We start from the raw sequence: 16,846 nt of genomic DNA on the forward strand, positions 1-16,846 counted from the left end.
GGCTGGGTTTTCCCAGAGGGCTTTTTAAGCCTTGGTTCCATAAAGTGACTGCAGTTCCTTAGAACCGTCTGGTCATAGCTGAGTCCATGTGGCATTTTCAAACATGACATTCCTTGGTAATACAACCAATGTTTTCAGTTATGTCCTATCACAAAGAAGACAGAGTCTTATTAAACCTATGCAAATAACTATATTGCCATGAAAATAAGGATACCCAATAATAGTTTCTGATTTTTGGAGGGATCAGGTGCAGAGAAAAACAAATGCTTCAATTTTGTTTACAGAAGTATAACTTACTAGATTGTTATGAGTCATAGACAGCTTAAGAGAAAAGGGAAAGTTTTTTTTTTTTCTCTAATATCCAGAAAATGGGACATTAAAAAGCCAACAAGGGACTTCCCTGGTGGTGCAGTGAATAAGACTCAGCACTCCCAATGCAGGGGGCCCGCGTTCAATCCCTGGTCAGGGAACTAGATCCCACATGCATGCTGCAACTAAGAGTTCTCATGCCACAACTAAGGAGCCAGTGAGCCGCAACTAAGGATCCCTCGAGCTGCAACTAAGGAGCTGGCCTGCCACAACTAGGACCTGGCACAACCAAATTAATAATAATTTAAAAAATAAACAAATAACTCTTAAAAAAGAAAAGAGCCTACAGTATTCTAAACAGAAGCCATAAAAATTATAATCATGCTTTGTCAGTTTACTTAGTCTCATGTAGTTAGTTTTTTTTTTTAACATCTTTAATGGAGTATAACTGCTTCACAATGGTGTGTTAGTTTCTGCTTTATAACAAAGTGAATCAGTCATACATATACGTACATCCCCGTATCTCCTCCCTCTTGCATTTCCCTCCCACCCTCTCTATCCCACCCCTCTAGGTGGTCACAGAGCACCGAGCTGATCTCCCTGTGCTATGTGGCTGCTTCCCACTAGCTATCTATTTTACATTTGGTAGTGTATATATGTCCATGCCACCCTCTCACTTCGTCCCAGCTTACCCTTCCCACTCCCCGCATCCTCAAGTCCATTCTCTACGTCTGTGTCTTTATTCCTGTCCTGCCCCTAGGTTCTTCAGAACCATTTTTTTATTTTTTTAGATTCCATATATATGTGTTAGCATACAGTATTTGTTTTTCTCTTTCTGACTTCACTCTGTATGACAGACTCTAGGTCCATCCACCTCACTACAAATAACTCAATTTCGTTTCTTTTTATGGCTGAGTAATATTCCATTGTATATATGTGCCACATCTTCTTTATCCATTCATCTGTCCATGGCACTTAGGTTGCTTCCATGTCCTGGCTATTGTAAATAGAGCTGCAATGAACATTGTGTCATGTAGTTAGTTTTCGTTCTGCTTGATCTTGGGAGAGCAGTTCCTGGGCCCATGGGTTTCTCCACTAGAGTTCTGGGTTCTGGGTTCTGATCCTTAGTCCAGAGGGATGGCGCTGCCCGAGGTCCCTGCCCAGTCCTTCCGCAGGTCTCTGAGGCAGGCCCTTTTTGTTGAGGATGAAGCCCCCTGGCCTGTAGCTGATTACAAATGCTTTGGAGAAACATCAGAGTGAAACAAAGTTACCTGCAGCTGACAAAAGACTTAAAATGGCTGTGGGTAAAGAACTGATGAGAGGAGCTTCCCCTGGTGGTGCAGTAAGAATCCGGCTGCCAGTGCAGGGGACATGGGTTCGAGCCCTGGTCCAGGAAGATCTCACATGCCATGGAGCAGCTAAGCCCGTGCGCCACAACTACTGAGCCTGCGTTCTAGAGCTTGCGTGCCACAACTACTGAGCCCGCATGCCACAACTACTGAAGCCCGCACGCCTTGAGCCTGTGCTTCGCAACAAGAGAAGCCACTGCAATGAGAAGCCCGTGCACTGCAGCAAAGAGTAGCCCCCGCTCGCCGCAACCAGAGAAAACTCATGCACAGCAACAAAGACCCAACACACCCCAAACTAAAAACTAAAAAAAAAACAACTGATGAGAGGTCATCATAAAAACACAATTGACAAGGAAATTTGGGTGTTTCTATAACATACACACCACTTTAAATATTAACTATAATTATGAGTGATAACATTATACCAGAACATATGGAAAACAAGCAAAATTTCTAAAATATTTATATTAATAGCGTTTACCTGTACAAATATAACATATGGAAAGTTAAGATTCACCTCTTATTTGACAGTGCTTCCCATGCAGTTTACCATAACAGACAGACCTAATTATTTTTAACATCCCTTCTTTTACAAGGTAAAAGTACAAACCACTGAGATTTTCCAAGGACCCTCTGGGAAATCCCAAAGCCATTTTGAGATCCAGACTTCATTTAGGATTTATTTGGGGAAGACAGAGTTGTCCCAAATGTCAGAAGGTTTGAACACTTGATTAAATAGGATCCCAGCTCATGGCAGAACAAGACTCAGTTATCTCCTTAACCAAGTGACAATACGGGAGCTCACAAGTAGGAACAGGAGGAAACAGGACTGCAGACCTGGGTTTTTGACCAGGGGGGACACTCAGTTCTCCCGAGTGGCAACTAGGGGTACAGGGAATTATTTTAAGACACAGATTTTTTTCCTAGGAAGATTATTCAAAAGGTAGAGAGAAACCTTTTACAATCTCTTATTAAAAGCAGACCAATAATCCAAGAAATCTCATTTTAACAGAGAGGAAACCAAGCTCTAGTTTTGTATCAGTATGCTATTGATGGTAAAGCTCATTTAAGAAAACTTCATATACAAATCCATTTAACCTTAGCCAGCTGTAACCTCACAACACAAAATTCCTTTTCCACAAAGCTTCCACCACTTTCTATGTCCATTCAGGTTTGTTTCCCTCTTTTTTATTTTACTTGAGGACAAAACGACTCTCCTTCCCTAACAAAAACACATCCTACATTCTCTGCATACTTTTCACATAAGAACATATCCTATTTTCCAACTTTGTGTACCAAGTTGTTTCCCTTTGCTTTGTATCTAGTAGTAGTTTTATTCTCACACATTGATTATAATTTTTAACCATTAGCAACCTTTATTTTACAGAGAAAACTAGGAAGTAGGCAATTGCAAATTGTCTGTCATATCCCAGTATTCTGTAGCAGATTAGCAAATTTTATGAATATAACATCTCGTAATCTGGACGTAGATGCTTTTGACAGTACAAATTGTTTAACTGTGGCAAGAATATGTTTATTAACACACCCAAATGTCTTTAGCTTCTTTGTATCATATAAACATGAGAAGCCAAAAGTATATAAACTTATGCCTAATAATGAATGTTTCAGCACTTTATCTTTTTTAATTAATTAATTGATTGATTAATTATTTTTGGCTGTGTTGGGTCTTTGTTGCTGTGTGCAGACTTTCTCTAGTTGTGGCGAGTGGGGGCGACTCTTCTCTGTGGTGCGTGGGCTTCTCATTGCGGTGGCTTCCCTTGTTGCTGAGCACAGGCTCTAGGCGCGCAGGCTTCAGTAGTTGTCGTGCACGGGCTTAGTTGCTGCGCGGCATGTGAGATCTTCCTGGACCAGGGTTTGAACCCATGTCCCCTGCATTGACAGGCGGATTCTTAACCACTGCGCCACCAGGGAAATCCTCAACACTTTATCTTATTTAGAAATTATTTAGATATTCAATGAATATCTGTTATTTAACTTAACTTGGCATAACTCTAAGGTTGCAAGTTACCAAAAAGATTTTGGAAACTGTTTTTAGGCAGACACATTATAAAACACAATTATTATTGAAATAAAGTTTGTCAGAATAGTGACTAGATTTGATTAAAATCAAACTTATGTGTAAAATCTTAAATGTCCAGTGGATAAAATATTAGCTATTTGACCAGTAAACCAAGTAGAATAAAAATGTATATTTGCACTATGTTTAATGTTGACAACTCTAAAGATACACCTGTTTTATGAAATGAACAATATTAAACTAGTTTTATTTAGCAAAGATTTACCAAATTATGGGAACTTTATTTAGCAAAGATTTACCAAATTACGGTAAAACAGTTGAGTTGGTTCTTATATTTCGGGAGTTTTAGGAAGATTTAATTTATGTAAGTGCTTGTTCCTCTCGAAGCCAATTAGGATAGAACTCCTTTAAGGAATTTTATAACATGATTTGGTAATACCATCTGGAGGTAGGGAAATATCATATATATATATATAAAAACATACAATCTTGCATAAACATGCAAACAGAGATGGTTTTCTTTAAAAAAAATTTTAGCTATGCGTCAGGCATAAATACAATTATATAAAACTCACTAGTTTATATAAGAGTTGGACCTTGTCTTTGCTTCGTTTTATATTTTTATCCGAATCATGTTGTGGCAGGTGGGGCAGGCTAATTACCTGTTCCATATGAGGCCTTAAAGCTTCCTACCAGCATCTGTGGGGACACCTTTAAGACTTTTTCTTCACTGATATATACATAGGGAGGCGTAGACTAAATATTTCCAATTCACTTTTTTTTCCTTTTCAGCCTCAGGTGATTGCTTTCCGGGGTCCCTGAGTCCCTTGAGAGCCCCCAGTGGGGCAGGGCCCAAGGTTTCAGGGACTGGGGGATTTTAGGGGCTGGGGGAGGGAAAATGCTGGGAAGGGACAGAGAGCAGAGGAGGCAGGGGCTGGGGGAGGAGGGAGTGCGAAGGGGAGCCACTCAGACCACCTTATCCTTAGCAAGGATGCTGTGTTGACCAGGAGGAAGTGGGCAGAGGCAGCCCGAGTGCTGCTCCGTCAGCGGGGCTGCAGGGAGTCCCCAGGGAGGAGCAGAGTGGCCCCCAAGGGCCAGGAGGGACTCCAGCCCAGGAGGTGCCCTGGCCTTCCCCTGCCCCCTGCTTCAGGGGCAGCACCTGTCCTCACTGTGGTCTGCGGACATGTCTGGAGCCAGAATCACAAGGAAGGGAGATGAGCCTGTGGTCCCTGGGCCTCCGCGTCCCACGGGGTGTACACGGGCAGTGCCTGAGCGCACAGCTTTGCGTGTCCCCGGCAGACCCCCAGCTTGGGCAGCCAGCTCCTGGACCCCCTTCACAAGGACCCTGGCCAACCCACCCTTTTGTCCCCAACTGTTGCCTGTGCTCTGAGGCCTGCCTTCTGGGGACGCTGCGCCCCTCAAGCCCTTTCTCCGGGAGGCTGGCTGGGCCTGTGTGGCTCCTGGAGCCCCCACACAAGTGCCATATGCCCCCCCCCCCGGCTTCCCCACGAGTGTGGCTGAGGCCCAGGCGTCTGCTGCTCTCCAGACAGGGGGAGGGCCACCCGGGTGCCACAGCACATTCAGCTCTTTGCAGAGGGGCCAGAGGCATTCCCAGTGTCTTGATGGACCTTTCAGACAAGCCTTGGAACCCCGGGACTGAAGATCCCATGGCTCTGGTTGTCCGTGCCCTGAATGCCGGTCCCCACCTGGGTCTGAGGGGGGCCAGGGCCCTGGCCAGTGTCTGCATTGGGCCCTTAGGGGGATTATCTCCAGGAGGATAAGTGGTGATAGGAGATGAGGGAGGGCGAGGTTTGGGGGTTGCAGGGAGAACACTTAATAACGGGCTTGGGACTTCCCTGGTGGCGCAGTGGTTAAGAAGCTGCCTGCCAGTGCAGGGGACATGGGTTCGAGCCCTGGTCCAGGAAGATCCCACATGCCGCAGAGCAACTAAGCCTGTGCGCCATAACTACTGAGCCTGCGCTCTAGAGCCCGTGAGCCACAACTACTGAAGCCCGTGTGCCTAGAGCCCGGGCCCCGCAACAAGAGAAGCCACCCAATGAGAAGCCTGCACACCGCAACGAAGCGTAGCCTCTGCTCGCTGCAACTAGAGAAAGCCCGTGAGCAGCAATAAAGACCCAACGCAGCCATAAAAATAACGGGCTTATAATAAGGAAGGTTTGCGGGGTGGGCTGTTGCTGTAGTGGTTTTGGGAGAGAGGGCCTGCCCCTCACCCAGGTCCACGTGCTGTCTCTGGGGAGATGGATGCAGGGTATGTACGTACACTGGAGGTGTCGGAGGAAGCTCAGGACAAGAAGGCCTTCCCCTCCTCCCAGAAGCGGGTGAGTGTGCACTGTGGGCGGGCAGCAGGCTGCCACCAGGCACCCAGTCTCAGGGGGCAGGTGGCCAGAGGACAGAGAGACTGGGAGCTGGGCTGGTTTTTCTGGATCCTGCTTCCTAGTGAGGAGCGGTGTGTCCCTTTTTCTTTTTGGAATAGGGAGGACCAGAAACAAGGTGGCTTGTTTTCTTGGTTTTCCACTGTTTTTACTGTAGTAAAACATACATAAGTTAAAATTTACCATTTTAACCATTTCTAAGCATACAGTTCGGTGGCATTAAGTGCATTCACATAGTTGTGTAACCATTGCCGCTATTTTCAGCACTTTCTCATCATCCCAGGCAGAAGCTCTGTCCCCATTCAGCAGTAATTACCCTCCTCCTCCCCAGCCCCTGGCAACTTCTGTTCTGCTTTCTGTCTCTGTGGATTTGCTTCTTGTAGGTATTTCATATGAGTGGAAACATTCAGTATTTATCCTCTTGTGTCTGGCTTATATCACTGAGCATAATGTCCTCTAGGTCCGTCCGTGATGTAGCAGGGTGTCAGCACTTCCTTCCTTGTGGGCTATGAATCAGGGCTGCATTCATCTTAATAGCCAAGTGATGCCCCAGTGTGCAGATAGATCACACTTTGTCCGTTCGTCCGTTTCCATTCGTTCGTCCCTCGGCTGCTGTGACTCACACTGCTCAGAACGTGGGTGGACAAGTGCAGGTTCAAGTCCCTGCTCCTACTTCTCTTGGGTCCACTCCCAGAAGTGGAATTGCTGGGTCATATGGTGACTCTATATTTAACATTTTTAGGAACCACCAGCTTTTTTCCACAGCAGCTGCTCCATCTTACGTTCCCATCAGCCGTGCACGAGTTTCCGATTTCTCCACATCCCCGCCAACACTCATTATGTTCCCTTTTTTGGGGGAAGTCATCCTAATTGGTGTGAAGTTGTACCTTGTGGCTTTGATCTACATTTCCTTAGTGACTAGTGATGTTGGGCACCTTTTTGTGTGCTTATTGGTTGTTGGTGTATCTTTTTTAGAGAAATGTCTATTCATGTCCTTTGCCCATTTTCTAACTGGGCTGTTGTCTTTGAGTTGTAGGAATTCTTATATATATTCAGCATTTTAAACCCTCATCAGATATGTGGTTTGCAAATATTTTCTCCCATCCCCGGGGTTGTCCTTTGCTCTCTAGATAGTGTCCTTTGATGCACAAAGTTTTTAATTTTAATGAAAGTCTATCTGTTTTTCTTTTGTTCCCTGTGGTTTTGGTGTCATATCAAAGAATCCATTGCCAAATTCAAGGTCATGAAGATTTACTCCTACGTTTTCTTCTACAAGTTTTATGGTTTTATCTCTTAAAATTAGGTTTTGGATGCATTTTGAGTTAGTTTTGTATATGGTGTGAGGTAAGGGTCCAAGTTCATTCTTTCACAGGTGGAACTCTAGTTGTCCCAGAACCATTTCCTATGGAGTGGTCTTGGCACCTTGTAAAACAATCATTTGATCATAGACGTGAAGGTTTGTTTCCCGCCTCTCAGTTCTGTCCGTTTGTTCTATGTGTCTGTACCACAGTGTGTTAATTACTATAGCTTTGCAGTAAGTTTTGAAATTAGGAAGTGTGAGTTCTCCAACTTTGTTCTCTTCCAAGATTGTTTTGGCTATTGTAGGTCCCTTGAGATTCCATATGACTTTTAGGATGGATTTTTCTATTTCTGCAAAAATGCTATTGGACTTCTTTGGTGAGAGTGGCATTGTATCTGAGGGTCACGCTGGGCACTATTTACATCCTGACAATGTCAAGTCTCCAGTCCATGGACATGGGATGTCTTTTCATTTATCTGTGTCTCCCTCAACTTCCCTCTCACTATCGTGATGCTAAATGTGTCACCTGTGGAGGCCTCATGAAGGTCCTGCCTCCTCAGCAAAACCGGATCTCCACGGCAGCCTCTCCCAGGACTGCCCCTGTCCTGAGGCGAGAGCCACCAGGAACAGGATACAGCATCCTGCACAGCTTTGCCCCTTCCCCTCACTGTGGTCGGGAACCATGTTTGGAAAGTGCGCTTTGCAAGCCCCTTAAAACCTTCCATCATGCGTGTTTAGGACACACAGAAACAGAGGGTTTGAGGGTGCCCCTCGGTCATCGGCTCTTACCTTCTGGCCAACGGCCCCTTTGTCCTCCTCTCAGGGTAACTGGGGCTCTTTATCTCCCACCCTGGGCCCAGAGCCAAGCAGGGTGTTGGGATCCTAGGGTCCCAAGGCCACCGCTGGGTATACCGAGTGACCTCACCGTGGCTCTTTGGAAGGGCAGAGCAGAAGACACTTGGGTACGAAGACCTGAAACAAGAGGAGCCCTCCATGTTTTGTTTCCCCACAGAGGGTTCTCCACGGCCCTGAAGCGCTTCCTCCAAGTGTGGCTTCCTTCAGTGGCTTTATTCTTTTTATTTTTTTTAAATAAATTTATTTATTTTTGGCCCCGTTGGGTCTTCGTTGCTGGGCATGGGCTTCTCATTGCGGTGGCTTCTCTTGTTGCGGAGCACGGGCTCTAGGCACGTGGGGTTCAGTAGCTGTGGCACATGGGCTCAGTAGTTGTGGCTTGCGGGCTCTAGAGCACAGGCTCAGTAGTTGTGGTGCACGGGCTTAGTTGCTCCGCGGCATGTGGGATCTTCCCAGACCAGGGCACGAACCTGTGTCCCCTGCATTGGCAGGCGGATTCTTAGCCACTGAGCCACCAGAGAAGTCCCCGGAATATTCTTTCTTATTTTTGATATTTATGTGTAACATTTATTAGTTTTTTTCATCAACCCAGAGAATAAATCAAAATGATCCAACATCTCACCACCGCTAGTGAAGATAGTCATGATACATAAAGCAACACAGGTGTGGTTAGGGGCTCCTAAGCCCGCAGAAAGGAGCACAGTGAGCAGTTCTGGTCACTTCAGGCCACTCGGCCCCTCCTTGTTGAGTCCTGTCACCTGTCCCTGGAAGAAAGCGCTGTGCCTTAACCCACGGCGCCTCCCCTGTGATTCCCCCACCTGCCTCCTGGGTGGTGGTGCGTCCTGCCCCATGGGGCATGTGCCTCCTTAGCCTGCAGGGCAGTGCCAGGACCAGGGAAACCAGGGAGGCTGTCCCTGGTGTCCGGACTGGGGGACGCTCCAGGCTATGTCTCACTGCCTCTCTGCTCTCACTTGAGGGCCAGGCCGGCCTCCGGGAGGGGCCCACGTGCCAGGACTCTGGTCACCTTCAGGTTATGGTTCCTGCTTAAATTACCTAAAGGCAGGACAACCCCGCACAAATTCCATCTGCTTTGCTGCTGAGCTCAGAGGAGGGGCGTGGTGGGCAGAGCCGTCTGAGGAGGCAGGTCTGGTCAGTGGCCTGGGAGCAGAGCAGGGCGTGGGCCCCACCTGGGTCTTTGTGTGTGCAGACTCTGACCTGCTGACCACGTGCTCACTGTGCCTGGTGTAAATAGGCCATGTAGCCTGAGACCACTCAGACATCTGGATGTCCATGCTCCCCTATTCATCCCTGCTCTGCCCACCAGGCCCCCTCATCGTGGTCCAGGGCGTTGGGGTTTGAAGCCCTGAGCTGTCCTCGAGGGGTCTCCCCTCCAAGATCCTTGGCCTGCCCGCTTTCCCATGTGCCTTTCCCAATGGGAGCTTCTCGGGGAGCAGGGTCCTGTGTGGCCCCTTCCTGTGCATGACCCTTGCGTGACCGCAAGCCCCGATGGAAGCTTCCCACCTTCCTCTGTCTTTCATCCTTTTCCATTTTTTTTTTTTAACATCTTTATTGGAGTATAATTGCTTTACAATGGTATGTTAGTTTCAGCTTCACAACAAAATGAATCAGTTGTATATATACATATATTCCCATATCTCTTCCCGCTTGCATCTCCCTCCCTCCCACCCTCCCTATCCCACCCCTCCAGGCTCCTTTTCCATTTTAAGGTCTCTGCTCTGTGCCAGCTCAGCCTTGCCGTGTCTCAGGGGCCCCGGGCCCCTCGTCTGACTGGGACCCCAGCTACCTGCCCAAAGGGTCACTTGCCAGGGGGAGGCCTGTCTCGCTTCCACTGTGGTGTGGGTGGCAGGGTGGCCTTCCTCCTCAAAGGGGAAGAGGGGACAGACTGACCCTGTGTGGTCGTCCCCTACGGGAAGAGCCAATGGGCTGTGCCCTATGTGCCTGACTTGGGGGCTTCCTGTGTCCTTCTCTGGAAACTCACAGGGCCACACAAGCTCCTGGACTGTCCCGAGTGTGAGTGCCCAAGGGGGCTGTGCGTGAGGCTGGCTTCCCCTGTGCTGTGTAAACAAGCCTCAGGCCAGCTGTGTCCCTTGTCAGGGCTGTCTGGGAAGCCACGGGGCTGGGGGAAGCCAGACACGCCCGCTCCCGACCCCCGCCCCAGCAGGAAGTGGTTTGCAGGTGGGCGGGGCTGTGGCTGTGCTCACCTGGAGCTGGCCACCAGGCATGTGGCTGGCCTCTTGAACCTTGTACCCCCATCAGCACAGGGGGGTGGCGGGGGGGGGTGGCAGTGGCAGCAACCCCAGACTGAGAGCGTGGGTCAGCCAGGAGGGCAGGTTACTAACACTGTGGTGACCACGTGCTCCCAGGAGTCCCGCCGGGTAGAGCCCCGCCCATTGCCCCATCACAGATGCTGGAGGCCCCACCCCTGCTGCTGGCAGCTGGCGCCCTTGGCCTGGTGTTGCTGGCACTCCTGTGGCTGCTGCAGGCCTTGCGACTCTGGGGCCTGTTCATCATTGGCTGGAACGAGCTTGTCCTGCACCCCGTCCGCAACCTCCTCATGGGCAACAGCAAGGAGCAGCGCATTCTGCACCATGTGCTGCAGCACGCTGTGGCCGGGGACCCGCAGAGCGTGCTGGACGCCATCGACGCCTACTGCTCGCAGAAGGAGTGGGCTATGAACGTGGGCGACAAGAAAGGTGGGCAGTGCGACCAGCACAGGTGAGGGTCAGGGGCTGTGCAGAGCCCCGACGCCCACGTCACTGTCCCCACGGGAGGGTGGGACATTTGATAAACCCCCCCTCCAGGAGGTGCTGTTCAGGGGGCCCCTTGCCATCGCCAGTCAGAGGCAACAGCAGAGTCTCCACGTGGGCCCTGCACTCGCAGGCCGTCAGGCAGAGCCAGGTGTCAGCACAGGGTGGGTAGTGGGTCCTTGGCTGTCCTGGCTGGGCCTGACGGTGTATGGAGACCCTTGGACTCTGCCAGGCACAGGCACCAGCCCCCCGGGCTGCCTCCTGACCTTTGGACTCCAGCCTGGGGCACAGGCGAGTGCCACACTACACCCCCTGGAGTCAGGCCCTGGGGACAGACATGACAGCCACTGTCCAGCCCCCTTGGACCTTCTGACAGTGTCCAGCTCAAGGGAGCCAGGGAGGCTCTGAGTGCAGCCTGGGGGCAGAGTGGGGGCTGGACAGTGGTTGTCACGTCTGTCACGTCTGGGGGCTTCCACAGAGGGCAGCTCTGGGTTAGGACAAGTTGGGGGCAGGGAGGAATGGTGGAAAAGAGAGGGAGCAGCGTGTACAAAAGCAGAGGCCTGAGGGGCCAGGCACTGGGAGGGGCTGCTGCTCAGTCAGGAAGGAGATGGGCCAGGACTGGGGTGGGTCACCCCCTGCCTGCTCACCCCACTCCCCTCCGTAGGCCAGATCGTGGACACCGTGTTGAGGGAGCAGCGTCCCTCGGTGCTGCTGGAGCTGGGTGCCTACTGTGGCTACTCGGCCGTGCGAATGGCCCGCCTGCTGCTGCCCGGCGCCCGGCTGCTCACCATTGAGCTCAACCCTGACTACGCCGCCATCACCCAGCAGATGGTGGACTTCGCAGGCCTGCAGGACAGGGTGCGGCACCATTCCTAGGGTGACAGATGTGGACACAGGTTCCAGGGGCCAGGAGGGCAGGAAGGGCCTGGGCCACACCCCGGCGGCTCAAGGCCACATTTACCCAGCTGGCCCACAGCCCCAGTCCACAGAGCAGGAGACTCCCAAGGCCCCCAGAGGGAGGGGCAGAGCAGGAACCTGTCTCCCAGAAGCCACTTGGACTCTCAGGGGTCCGGGTGGGGGTCTGTTGTTTCAGGTGACCGTTGTCGTCGGGGCATCCGAGGACATCATCCCCCAACTGAAGAAGAAATACGACGTGGACACTGTGGACATGGTCTTCCTCGATCACTGGAAGGACCGGTACCTGCCAGACATGCTCCTCCTGGAGGTGAGTGTCTACTTAAAAAAAATTGCACAATGTGAGAGTAGCAAGTTAAGTTTTATTTGGGGCTACATGAGAGCTGCAGCCTGGGAGACAGGACCCCCGATAGCTCTGAGAAACTGTTCCAAAGAGGTAGGGGGGGAAGGTCAGTATATATGTGATTTTGGTGAAGGGGGAGTACATGCAATCGAGTGCATATTTTTTTGCCAAATGTTTCTGCTAGTCACGAGGAGCAGTCATCACCATGAAGGATTTTAGTGTTTTTCTAGATACAAGGAGATACAAGAATTGGGCTCATAAAATCTTCTCCTGAAAATATCTATCTGAAGACCTGTTCTGCCAGTTTTTCCCAGAGCACAGAGTGCCTTATTTTAGCTCTCTACCTGAACTCGTTTCAGGGAGTGTTGACAGTCAGCAGCTGCAGCAGTAAATGATTTAATCCTTGTAGAGGTAGATGGTAAGTGCCAACGGAAAATGCCAATTCATAGTTGACAGGAGCCTTGCGCCCGCCTGGCCGGAATGGGCCCTGCCGAGGGCGGCCCTGGGGGCCCAGGAGGCTTGGGCCAGCCTGCCTGCATTTAGGACATGGAGGGGAGTGCGGGGCCCTGGGTGGGGTGGAGACTGGAGGAAGGGGGATCCCTGCAGGGCAGCCTGTGCCGGGGTGGCTGGGAGGGGTGAACACCTGGGGCTGCAAGGGCTTGGGCTGGGGAGGCAAGAGGGAGGCAGCCTAGTGGCCACGTGGCTCTCCTGACTGGGTGGCAGGTGCTGGCCAGGGAAAGACGCGTCTCCTGCCCACCTTCCTCCCCAGACTCCTTGTTGTACGCCCCCTGCGTCCCCACCCCCCCCGTGCCCACCCCCAGGCTGTCCAGCCTCAGTGCCAGCTGCTCCTCCGGCACCACGTGGTAGCCAGGGGGCTGCCTCGCACCCAGGTGAGTGGAGCTCAATATTGATGACCACCACCTTGTCCCTCCCGGGCGGTCAAGGGGACACAGCAGCTGGGGACGCTCTGCCCCACCATGGCCTCCAGCCCGGCAGCCACATGGGGCTGACCCTTGTCAGTCCCCTGCTCGCCCACCTCAGCTCCCCCACAGGCCGGGCATCACCCGGCACAGGGGGACTGTGGGCGTGGGGGGCACGGCTGCTTGAGCCATAGCTGGGGCCAGGCAGGACCTTGCACCAGTGGTGTTGGCGTGGGTGTGGTGGGCCTGGTGCCTGGACGTGGCGAGAAGGAACCAGCCCTGGCTGGGGGTGTGTGAGAGGGTGCAGGATGGTCTGGGACTGGGCAGGGTGGGGGCAGTGGGCCAGGGCTGTGTGTGGAGGGCTTGACCACACAGGCAGGGCACGGAGGAGGGCTTCAGGCAGGTGAGGGCAGGCTAGACCTGTCTTCCGGAGAGATCCTGTTGGCTGTGTGGAGTGGGGAGAGGTGGCGGTGCAGGGGACCCAGACCAGGAGCTGCACGGGGACCTGTGCTGGCTGAGAACAGGTGGCAGTGGGGGGGCTGGCACAGAGGCCCTCGAGCCAGAGCGGGGGCGGCTGCAGGGAGCACATCTGGGCAACTGAGCAGCTGGGCCTGCGTCACCGGGAGGGGAGGTTTCAGCAGCTTTGGGGTGTGTGATAATTACGGGGCCTGCATTGATAGAAAAGCAGCAAATATTGCCCTTAGTAACTAGGAAACTAATAGTTTTCTCAGTGCCACTTGTTCAAAGCTGGTAATTATCTCAAAAGAAAAAAAGTTGTGAATTGGGAACGTGCACTCTGAAGCCCTGCAGCTGGGCTCTTCTTGGGCCTGGCTGCTCCCCCTGGGTTGGGGTGAGGGGCTGGCAGGGAAGGTGGCCGTTCAGACCAGGAGCTGCTTCGAGGCGGCCTCGGTCCCCCATTGCTCGGGCCTCTCCACAGGCTGCTTGGGTGTCCTCCCAGCAGGGCAGCTGGCTTCCCCCAGAGCCAGAGACAGACAGAAGCCACACAGTGGCCAGAGTCTCAGCCCAGCCCACACCCTGGGCGGAAGGAGGGAGGGTCAGGAAACAGTGGACCCGGCTCTGGTCCTCTGAATGCCGTTCCCTCCCTGCTGCCAGCACACAGTCTTACTCGGATGTGGGCTTCTGGCCAGAACTCTCCAGGGCTCTGTCCCCAGGCGGGCGGCCCGGCTTTTGCATCCCTCCTCTGTAACCTGTGGGTTTAGCGCCTGACTTGTTGAGCCTACCTTGTCCACCTGCGTCCTTCAGAACGAGCTCCAGCTCGCCTTGGGCGTTTCCTGCCCAGACCTGAGATGCCCTCCTGGGGCTGGGCAGGGCGGGGGTGGGGGGGCGCCTGCTCCCAGGCTGCCCTTTCTCATCAAGATTGCTGGGAAGTTACTTTTCTTTTTCTAAGAGAAATGCTCCATGATTCAATAGAGGTACTTTGTTCAAATTCTGGCTCATGGGTTGTCCCAGCCTCACTGATCTCACAGCTGTGTTTTCCACTCTGGCCTGAGGGACCTTGGCCTCCCCCTCAGCCCATGGGCCGGAAGGGAGGCAGCCACCACCAGGGAGATTCGAGGGCTGCACAGTGGACCTCGCATTCCTAAGTCACCAGGGGGTGCCCGTCTGTCCCTGTGGTCCGGCTGGCAACTGGCAACTTAAGACACACCTGGGGCCCTTGCTTGATTTTGCTTTCTGTGTTTGGGATTGCTTTTTTTTTTTCTCACTTTTATTTAATGATCATGTAAAGAAAACTCTGAGCTACCAACAGAACAACTGGGCTGTCCCTTCACCCCCTCCCCCAGACAAACATTTCCTCTCGAGGTATTTCCTCTTTTGATTTTTGATGTAATCTAAGCATCTCCTCCCCCAGCTTAGAGAGACTGCAGAGGGACCCGGGAGGTCCAGCCGCTCCTCCCTCTGCAGAGCCCAGGCCCGGAACACTGGCCAGCTGCCCAGGCCCCAGGCGCTGGTGGAAATGGGGTGCCTCAGAGTGGACCCAAGGGCCAGGCTTGTGGGTGGGTGGGGAGGTGTGCCCCATCTCTGCCCCCCAACAGTCACCCTGGTCAGGGCGGATTGAACCTCCAGTGACCGCTGACAGCAGCCCACACACTGGGCACCAGGCATCTGACCTGGAGGAGCCCCGTGTTCCTGGCACCCGGTGACCAAGGGACCCACTGGCCTCAGTCACCACTGTGGCTTTCCCAATCCTGGCCCCGTCACCTCCTCCACTCACACTTCCAGCTAGTGCTTAGTAAGCACCTGCTGTACTGAGGATGCAGGAGGAGCAAGGAGACCCCGGCCCAGCACAGCCATTTCCTGCTGTGGCTGCTGCCAGTGAGGAGCTGGTGCAGGGCTGACCCAAGGTTAGGCCACCCTCACCTCCTCCAACCGTCCGTCTGTCCCTGCAGGAGTGTGGCCTGCTGCGGAAGGGGACAGTGTTGCTGGCCGACAACGTCATCTGTCCAGGGACACCAGAGTTCCTGGAGTACGTGCGTGGGAACAGCCGCTTCGAGTGCACGCACTTCAGCTCGTTCCTTGAGTACTCACAGGTGGTGGATGGCCTGGAGAAGGTTGTCTACAAGGGCCCGGGCAGCCCTGCACAGCCTTGACCGCCCACCCTGCCCCAGCTCCCTGGCCAAGCTGGATTCTGAAGGGTGTGGTGGCCCTACTCCTAGCTGCCCCGTGTCTGCAATGTGTGCATCTGTCCTCAGTGCAACACCCTCAAGGCCTGCGAGGCCCAGGCCTGCCCGCGCTGGCCCCTGCATGTGGGTCCACCCCAAGCGCTACCAGCTCACCTTGCAAAATCACTACAGTAAATCTGGAAAAGTATCTGACTGTAAAGGCCAGCTCAGGCAGGTGGTGTCCGTGACAGTGTCACACCCCCACCCCCACCCCCCAGCATTCGTCAGTCTTCTGATTCAGGAAGTCAGAAGTCAGGGAACTGGGGCTGTGCACTCACACAGCCTGCCCTTGAGGTCTGCCGTCACCAGGTGGCAGCAATGCCTCAGTGATGGCACCATAACCAACAACTCACCCCACACTTCGGACTCCTGAGTTCTTTCACTTGCTTTTTAAGAATGAAATGCCACTTCTTTACTAAAATCATCTGTTAACAATCTTATATACCAATATCATGTTTAAAAGATAGTAAAATAGAAATTAAAGATCTAAATATTTAGGTAAGAGATGAACTGAGTGCTTCTTTTCAGCCACTGTGATGCTGCTGCTTTCCCCTGGCGTCCTCCAGCTTTGCACCAAACACAAGCTGCTCCCCTTGGCCAGATGCTAACACTGCAGACTGGCCGCAGCAGTGCCGGAGGTCGGCCTTGCTCAGTACTGCTCCCGTGGCCAGGCCGAGGGCACCTGTTACAGCCCCATGGGGATGTCTGCAGGCTGGGGTGAGCCCCACCTGGGAAACTGGAACAAGGCAGTCAGCCAGCCTGCAGGTCCATCTCTGACCAAGCAGGTGCTGGGGAAGGTGGACACGGCCCTACAGCAGTGCCAGATGTGGTCTGTCCAGTGCCCAGCCTTTTGGGGCCCGTGTGTGGCTCTGAGGGGAAGCACCGTCCCCAGTCCCACTCGGCCTTGTTTGGGGAAGAGAGAGTAGACTCAGACCAGCTGCAGCACTTCTGCATGTGCCCAGCTGGCAAGGGATGAAG

General features: G+C 52.6%; 2 protein-coding genes across 9 annotated transcripts in view; one reads left to right on the forward strand and one right to left on the reverse strand.

The window, feature by feature from the left end:
• The window catches only part of TXNRD2 (thioredoxin reductase 2), a 47,698-nt gene extending 36,796 nt beyond the window's left edge, over nucleotides 1-10,902 (reverse strand). For all 8 annotated transcript variants that reach the window (XM_033837485.2, XM_033837483.2, XM_033837484.2 and 5 more), the window contains exon 1: nucleotides 10,626-10,902. In XM_033837485.2, coding sequence (XP_033693376.2) covers nucleotides 10,626-10,902 — 277 coding nt within the window. The remainder of the gene's footprint in view (nucleotides 1-10,625) is intronic.
• On the forward strand, nucleotides 10,840-16,372 carry COMT (catechol-O-methyltransferase). Its single transcript, XM_073790447.1, has 4 exons — nucleotides 10,840-10,977; nucleotides 11,674-11,867; nucleotides 12,103-12,234; nucleotides 15,596-16,372. Exons 2-4 carry the CDS (start codon nucleotides 11,760-11,762, stop codon nucleotides 15,794-15,796), a joined length of 441 nt encoding a protein of 146 aa, XP_073646548.1. The 5' UTR covers nucleotides 10,840-10,977; nucleotides 11,674-11,759; the 3' UTR covers nucleotides 15,797-16,372.
• Nucleotides 16,373-16,846: the final 474 nt, after the last annotated feature.

This window comes from Tursiops truncatus, chromosome 13 (assembly GCF_011762595.2).
Source record: "Tursiops truncatus isolate mTurTru1 chromosome 13, mTurTru1.mat.Y, whole genome shotgun sequence".
In the NCBI taxonomy this organism is placed as follows: Eukaryota; Metazoa; Chordata; class Mammalia; order Artiodactyla; family Delphinidae; genus Tursiops; species Tursiops truncatus.

Excerpts from the sequence above, each read along its gene's own strand:
- COMT (XM_073790447.1), top strand. The coding sequence starts at position 11,760 with ATGGCCCGCCTGCTGCTGCCCGGCGCCCGGCTGCTCACCATTGAGCTC. Across the intron at positions 11,868-12,102 it reads TCGCAGGCCTGCAGGACAGG|GTGACCGTTGTCGTCGGGGC; the intron begins GTGCGGCACCAT and ends CTGTTGTTTCAG. Across the intron at positions 12,235-15,595 it reads CAGACATGCTCCTCCTGGAG|GAGTGTGGCCTGCTGCGGAA; the intron begins GTGAGTGTCTAC and ends CTGTCCCTGCAG.